Source organism: Branchiostoma belcheri, unplaced genomic scaffold (genome assembly GCF_001625305.1).
Source record: "Branchiostoma belcheri isolate BF01 breed outbred unplaced genomic scaffold, Haploidv18h27 scaffold58, whole genome shotgun sequence".
Classification (NCBI taxonomy): Eukaryota; Metazoa; Chordata; class Leptocardii; order Amphioxiformes; family Branchiostomatidae; genus Branchiostoma; species Branchiostoma belcheri.
This window is the reverse complement of record NW_017804220.1, coordinates 182,315-190,745: the sequence shown is the minus strand read 5'-3', so window position 1 is coordinate 190,745 and position 8,431 is coordinate 182,315. Positions and strand designations below refer to the sequence as shown.

The 8,431-nt window shown below is 40.0% G+C and overlaps 1 protein-coding gene across 1 annotated transcript; it reads left to right on the top strand.

The window, feature by feature from the left end:
• The first annotated feature begins 18 nt into the window (after positions 1–18).
• Positions 19–7,873, top strand: LOC109481865 (protein transport protein SFT2-like). Its single transcript, XM_019784493.1, has 6 exons — positions 19–269; positions 5,253–5,318; positions 6,125–6,210; positions 6,903–7,020; positions 7,278–7,336; positions 7,688–7,873. Exons 1-6 carry the CDS (start codon positions 33–35, stop codon positions 7,791–7,793), a joined length of 672 nt encoding a protein of 223 aa, XP_019640052.1. The 5' UTR covers positions 19–32; the 3' UTR covers positions 7,794–7,873.
• The last annotated feature ends 558 nt before the right edge of the window (positions 7,874–8,431 follow it).

Sequence of the window (8,431 nt, the reverse complement as noted above, 5' to 3'; positions counted from 1 at the left end):
AAGGCAGCTGCGCTGAGAACACCTAAAACAAAATGGCTGAGTTGAACGCGTCACTGAAAGCCTACTTGGCAGAGAGTCGAAACAAAAATGGGTCCAAAAACAAATCTCCAGACTCCGATGCGAACGGAAGCTTATCCAACGGGCTGGGGGCATGGGCGCCCAAGCTGCCGGCGTTCCTCGGTGGGCAGAAGGACGAGGAGGCGCAGGCAGAGAGCGGGAGTAACGGTTGGTTCGGTCAGGCACAGAAGGACCCATGTTGTCCGAGTTTGGTGAGTTGGCAGCAGCAATCAATTTACTCATAGGTAGCTACTCATAGTCAGTCGTTTACAAAAATACACATTATAAAAAGTCTCATCGAGTAACTCCGCCAAGAAAAATGCGTGTTGGCGTGATTTTTGTCATCACAGGGCTACGAGTGATTAGTATGAATTTGCCAATGCAAACCCCAAAGGAGAGGGGGTTGCGGGCATATGGCCTATCAAACCATCTTGATTTTAACTCCATGATCAGACGCTATGCAATTGTACTGGTATAGAATTATTTTGCCAGACAATCACATATAAAAATATAAGGAAAATTTAGAAAAATGGTCATCATAATGGGCTATTCCAAAAATAAAGGAGAATGGGGGGCGGAAGAGGTTGGACTGGACAGGGGGGGGTGGGGTAAAATACCTGGACTGGACAGGGGGGTTGGGTCAAATACCTGGAACGGACAGGGGGTTGGGTCAAACAAATCTGGACTGGACAGGGGGGTTGGGTCAAACAAATCTAGAACGGACAGGGGGGTTGGGTAAAATGGATCTGGAACGGACAGGGGGGTTGGGTCAAACAAACCTGGAACGGACAGGGGGGTTGAGTCAAACAAACCTGGAACGGACAGGGGGGTTGGGTCAAACAAACCTGGAACGGACAGGGGGGTTGGGTCAAACAAACCCGGGTTGGAGCCAGACTGGAACTTGGTGGGTATTGGGTGTATTCAGCATTTTATGGTTTGGATTTTATCTCTCTGAACAGTCTTAGCAGGGACCTCCCTAAACAATGGAGCAGTGGAGCTCCTCCACCCAGTCCTTATCTCAGCTCCACCCTGTTAATTTTCAAAACTAGTGTTTTTACACCCTTTTCCAGGGTTCTTTGGTCAAATTTACCGATATTTCGCACCCTCCTCCGTTCTGTCCTAAATTTCTGGGGAGATCCCTGCTTAGATGTTTAATTGAAGGTTTGAGAATGATTTTTTGCTGGATAAAGGACATTATAAATATCATACAATCATAAACATAGCTTCAATATGCATACCACTCTCATATAGAGTCCATATAAGGTCTATAAGATGTACATACTGTAATGTTACAGAGATAAAATTTGTTTTAAGTTAACGCATCAAATTTCAACTGTCCCACACCTTTCATATAAAATAATTTAAGTGACCAAACAGCTCAATCCCATGTCAGACCTTATGGACTTATCAGGTTATAAGTGCCAGGAAGTTTATACTGCCAGATATCCCTGTTTAGTGATGGTTGGTGTGCTCCTCAAATTTGTCCTGCTATATAGGATTTCTTCTTTTCTTACATGCAAATATAAATACAGTAGTAGAAAATCTTAATTTAGAAAGTAAAAGTCCTTTTCCTTTTCAAAATTTATCTGAAACAACATTTTACCCCAAGTAATTAGTTGGTTACTGTAAAGTTAACAAGCAAGTGTTGTAAAGTAAACAAGTTAATCCAGCATTCTCTTTCAAAGGTTTGCATAACAAAAGGATCAGTCGAATTTTAGCCAAACAGTTTCTCTCAGAATGTTATATACCACACATCAAGGTTAATTTCTTTCCATCTATGAATCACTTTTATAACTTCCTAACTTCTTTGTTGATCTAAAATATGTCATGCATGGTAGGGTGACTGTGGAGATTGCAACTTGTCCGTAACATATATTATTTTTGTTCCTTTTTATCTAGTTTCGCTATAACTATAGTATAAGCTCCTTGGTTCAACTGAATATGGAGTCAACTGCATAGGTTTTTTGTTTTGCAAATGTTCTTGTAACTTATAAAAGAATAAAAATTGTCTTTGATTTTCTTTTCAGTCATTTAGATAATATTCAAGTGCAAGTGTGAATCTGAGTGTATTACTGTACCAACAACGAATCAAATGAACTGGGTATCACTCACTCCTGTCCATTGTTTTGCCCGATTTGATGCAAACTACAAATCAGGGCTCAAAGTACTGAGGGTGCACCAAAAATTGGAGCTGTACACCCAATCTTTTTCTGAGTGCACCCAGATATTCTGGTAGCCCAATGTTGAAGAAGAAACTGATAGGGATTTTTCAAAGTCAGAAGAAACTGCCAAGGAGCCAACCTGGCTTTTTGTGTGAGGTTTTTTAACGCCATCTAGTAATCTTGTTTTATACAGTGCACCCAAAGTCCTTTATGCACCTAATTGTTTGGGTGATTGAATGCAAAGTTCATATGCCAAATATACCTGACTAACATATGGGTACAATTTCTCAGATAAGACACATTTGTTGTTATTTAGTAGCCTCCACCAGGCTTTTCTGTGGGATTACGGATTGTAGCATATGTATTTCGGCAAAAAGGATTGGCCTGGGGAGTCAGTCTGTAGAAGGTTGTTTCTTTCCGGATACAATCCAGTTACCCTCCGAAATCAAACCCGAAGGTGGCCAGGCCAAACTAGCCCGGCAAATATTCTCGTAAATAGTCTGGTACTAGTGGTAAAGACTAATTAATTTGGTCTAACATCATTTAAAAATATCTTTTACAGACCATCTAAAATTGAACTGCTTTATTGGACAATTATTTTGCATTTGTTAAAAAAACTTTGATTTACGAGTACTTTTCATTATTTTTAGGTTCTTTTCCTATCCAAGGGTTCTAGTCGACTTGTACTAGACTTTTGGTGTACCAGGATTTCAGTTTCCACACAACCAGCTGCAGTAACTCATTGAAATGCTAATTACTGTCTCCATGTCCTAATGAGTTCCTATTGTTTGCTCAGACATTGTTGTGTTATCAGATTATGCTAAATTATCTCAGGCCAAAGTCACTTCAGCGAAATAAGATTCTAGGGTAAAAGTTCAGGACAGTCAGGTTTACACAAAGTCATTTGATTTGCCGAAAGAATTAGAAGTCATGAGTACAGTCTTTACAACACTGAAGGACTGAAGGTGTGGGCCAGGCTAGTTTGAATTATTTTGAATTTTCAAAACCAATACTCTGATGCAGTTGAGCAAAACAAGGAGGTTAGAAACAAATTTTAACCAGCTCCTTGTTTAATACAAAACCTCCTTTTATTTCCTTTTCAGTCCATTTAGGCTCTTTCAAGCCAAACCCAATGCCAATGGACCTGGAATTCACTGCTTGAACAAACAAAAGTCCCTACAGGTTCCCATTGTTTTCCCCACCAAACCAGCTAGGTTCTTCATAGGTTAAGTCCATTGAATTTCTATTTTCACTCAGAGCATCATAAAAATATCACATATAAACTCCCATCTTTCATAAAAGGACAATGGTATAAAACTGTACATTGATTGTCATACAACAAGACAATGTCATGAATTTCTACCAAGTCATATTTTTCATCCCTGACAGAACTCAGGGTTCAAAATACCGACTCTTTTGCAAACAAGTCATGACTTGTTTGCAAAATGTTTTCTGTGTGAAACTTGAACATGGAAACGTCAGATTGCCTGGCACGATCCACCTGGCACGCAAATGTCAAGCTGATCTTTTTATAACCCTGATGAAGGTAACTTAGACATCCAGGTAAACAATATTCAAAGACGAATCAAACTTTACTACTGGATAAATTATCATGGTGATTACTTCAGGACATTTTCAGGAGGCCATCTATAGGTGCAGCTACAACTCCACTAACTGGAAGGGAGGATTTCCCATAGAACTCTCCAGTACATGCAGTTGTTCCTGGCTGTGGTGTTGTATTAGTATTACCATAATCTACCCTATCCTCATTTACATAACAATAACAGTGACACTTATGTGTCTTTCACTCTTTGTTCAACTGTTTTTTCTAGTTCCTCCAAGTGCAGTTTAGTGCCACTGAAGAAGGGTGAGAGATGTTTCAACTTGAAATGTCCCAAAGTAAAATCATGGCCATCTTGTACTGTTTTGCTCCGCATGTCTGCTCATAATTGCTCAGTCCTAAAAAAATTGCACTGTGCATTTTCCCTGTGAGGAATTCCTCACAGGGAAAATGCTCAGTGCATTTTTTGGTGCTTTTCTTCATACAATCATACGATGCCCAAATCTATATGGTGGAGCTTAGTTCAGTCTCCTCATAGTGATGTTGAATGCTGAAAAAATTAAAACAAGTTTAAATACGTTCAATACTTGACAATAGTCATCTCATGCACATAAACGCTCAAAACTCAAAAACGTACTAGTAATTGCCTAATATGAAAAAGGCAGGTATATTAGGACAAATCTGGAACGGACAGGAGGGTTGGGTAAAATGGATCTGGACCGGACAGGGGGGTTGGGTCAAACGAATCTAGAATGGACAGGGGGGTTGGGTCAAACGAATCTGGAACGGACAGGGGGGGTTGGGTCAAACAAATCTGGAACGGACAGGGGGGTTGGGTCAAACGAATCTGGAACGGACAGGGGGGGTTGGGTCAAACAAATCTGGAACGGACAGGGGGGTTGGGTCAAACAAATCTGGACCGGACAGGGGGGATGGGTCAAAATAATGAAATTGGACCGGACAGGGGGGTGGGTAAAAAAAATTCTGGACTGGACAGGGGGGTTGGGTCAGAAGCTGATTTGAGACCTCTTCCACCCCCCCTCCACAGTTATTTTTTGGAACAGCCCAATTTACATACATCAAAACAGGACACAATATACAACGTTGAACCTTGGTTTGGGCTTGTTGAGCATTGTGATGTGCAAATTATGAAATGTTTTATCAAGGAGGTTGGTTATATTGATTTTCTGTTCACTGTTTGCCTAAAAGTGTATTCTTTGCACAGTTTTGGTTAAAGTTTTTGAATGGGTGACTGTGACTGTAGACCATTTCAAAGCACGATAAAATATCCACCTTCTGTTAATGTTGTACCCCTGATCCCTATAAGTTGAAATAAAGAATGGATCAGTGTAGTGCATTCCCTTGTTTTGTTTTCAACAAACGTGTTTATAGACAAAGTATTCGTGCTGTTACATGAGATGATCAGAAGAATATTTTTTAAAAGTTGCTGACTTTTTTTTTACTGTCCCCAGTCAAGAACACAAAGGATCATGGGATTCATGGTGTGCCTCTGTGCAGGTTTCTTCTGCTTCTCACTGGTGAGTACTACAAAACAATGCAATGTTCTAGCCAGGCCTTTTTAGCATAGGGGCCCCAATACTATAATTTTGACCCCCTATGCTATAATTTTCACCCCTATGCTAAGATTCAACCAGCATAGGGGTGTTTTGGGAGGGAGAACCTTCATAAAACTTGCAAAAAAATAAAATATAACTTTAGAATGAAGCTATAGCAAAGGGAAAACCTTAACTTCACAAAATCTGTTCCTCATTAAACAAGAAATAGTGTCTCGGGGTTATGAGTTTTCAAAATATCTCTGCTCAATGCTTGATTTGTGCCACGAAAGTTGCTCTTCTGTACCTGACCCCTATGCTATGAAAAAATCTTGGCTAGAACACTGCAATGATTGAACATCTTTTTTACTTATATTCCGGGTATGGAAGTATTGTTTTGGATGGCAGAGCTGTGCCGTTTACCAATATATGCCTGTTTGTCTAGACGAAGTACTAGTAGGTTGACAGCACGTAGGTGGGGTAAAGATTGACAGGCAGAATGGCAGGTAGGCAAAAGTTAAGACACAGAAAAAAAGAAGGGTGAATTTGACAGTAGGTTGAAAGCACCTGGGTGGAGGAAGGGTGACAGGCAGAATGACAGGAGGTCAAAAGAATGCAAAAACACAGAAAATGGAATGTTTGTGCCATGGCCACCTCAGTCACATACTACATAATCTGGTTGTTATCCTGATCCTTTTTACATTTACGCAATTTCCATCGAGAAATTTGAGTAACCACTGATCAGAAAAAAAAAAGGATCATATAAAGATTGTTTTCTTTGTGACCCCCAGGCTGCCATGTATGCTCCAGTCATGATCCTGAAGGCCAGGAAGTTTTCCCTCCTCTACACAATGGGCAGTCTTTTCTTCATAGGCAGGTAAGGCATCAACAATTTGACTATCTACAACAAGTGAACAACTGGTTCGCTGTTGAGTTGCGGGTGCAATTGGTGCATGTAGAAGTCTACAAGAATCAGTAAGACTAGTAGACAGCTTTCTTCTTCTTATACACTGCTTAGCCCACCATATGGTGGATTATTAGCAGCTGCACAAGACCATTGTTAGTGGGTAAAAATGGGGGATAGACGCAGAAATGTGCAGGCAACAAGACGAGTGCAGTTAGTGCTGTTAGTACTGTAGTATTTACATGTTGCATAAGTGTCTACTACTTGTACCGGGCTCGAAGTTCATTTTTGGGAATAGATGCACTGGTGCACCCAAGCTAAAAAATTGGGTGCACAAGAAAATTTTGGGTGCACCATATAAGATAATATAATTAAAATGTCTGCAAAAACTGCAATCATGTTTCCTTTTTCAGAAAAGTACCAAAACAATGATTGTATTTTTTTCTGACACTTAGATATTAAGAATATGCTGTGACTACTAAACATTTAACATCTTTACATACATTAAACCTAAGAAACTATTTGGGTGCACTGGTGCCCCACAGAAAAAAATTGGGTGCACAGCTCCAAATTTGGGTGCACTAACTGCACATGCACCCAGTATTTCGAGCCCTGTTGTAGATACCGGTAGTTCACCAGACCCTTCTTGCCATCTGTCTCTACAGTTTTTCCCTGTTGTGGGGTCCGTACAACCACATGAAACACCTTCTGTCCTCCGAGAGGTTACCCTTCACCACCGCGTACTTTGGGTCCATGTTTGCTACATTATACTTTGCTATGGTGGTAAGTATGGCTGTTATACAGGACTGTGACCTCGCTGAGCCTTTCTGTACACCTGTTTATGGAAAATGCTCTTGTAAATTATAGTGATGATGTAGTGAGTGTATGATACTGGTTGTAAGTACATGTATGTGCATTGTACAGCAATGTTTGCAATTTATCTGAGGCTTACTACCATGGTTATTGTATGTGGACACACAGAAGACTGATCTTGTATGTTTCTTACAGCATACTGTATTTTGCTACCTTTTCATGTACAGGAACAGAGCACTATCCTCACAACCATCTTTGCCATCGTACAAATCATCGCACTTCTGTGGTGAGTGTTTCTCTGTACCACTATTTTATCAGGATTCCAATATGAAACCATATACGTTGTACTTGCATTCTTGTATAATTTGTTCCATATAAATGAGAGATGCTGTGTATGACATTGATAATTAGGTGATAAGTCAAGTCCATGTCACTGGCTTTGGTATGAATGATTTTTAAACTGTTTATTTCATTTTAGAAAAACAGTATTGACAGAACAGTGTGCTACATTTCCTGGGGTCTGTGCAGGCTCTGAATAAAATGCAGGAACTCTAATGGACAAAGTGTGGCAAAAACATTGTGCTTGAATGTCACAGTTCTTGTCATCGAGCTATAACAACATTTTGTCTGCACACAGGTATGTGGCCAGCTACATCCCCGGAGGACAGACGGGACTCAAGTTTTTCACCAGGATTTTTTCCTCAGCGGCGTCCAAGGCCGTGAAGAGCACAATACCTGTCTGAGAGAGGAACACCCCCACCCAAAAAGAAAATAAGAGAAAAACTAAACTTTTTATGGACTTGGAAAAAAGCGTGGATGAGTCAAAACTGACAGAAGACAGGGCTGAGTGGTTGAAAATAATTCAGGCTTCCAGAGTTGGCATCATCTGATGTCCTTGGTTAATGGACATATCTTTCACATGACCCTTCCTTCCTTTGAAGAAATGACTTTGAATTTTGTACCAGCCAAAATGCTTGAATATGCCAAAAATTAATACCAGGTTCAAGTATTTGTGAAAACCTGATAAAACACACTATTATTCAAGTTCCAGTTGCTGTGACCATACCTACCTGGGCATTATGGTGGTTTAAAAGTTGTGATGTACACATGAAGATAGTTTACTAAGGGTGGCGGGAAGGTATATTTCTGGAAACTAAATCTGTGTTTTGTATGTCTCCTCACTAGCTATCTTGTCATGCCCATCTTTCCTTCTGTCTTTACAGACACAGTTGTATTCCATAACACGCTGTTGCCACTTATAAAGAACATTGTTTTATGTGCAATGGGCAGTTAGACTGTTTATTCAAAATTGTATAATAATGCATATGATATGTATATTTATTTATACTAAGTGTAAATTTTGAATGTTTATCGATGGCCA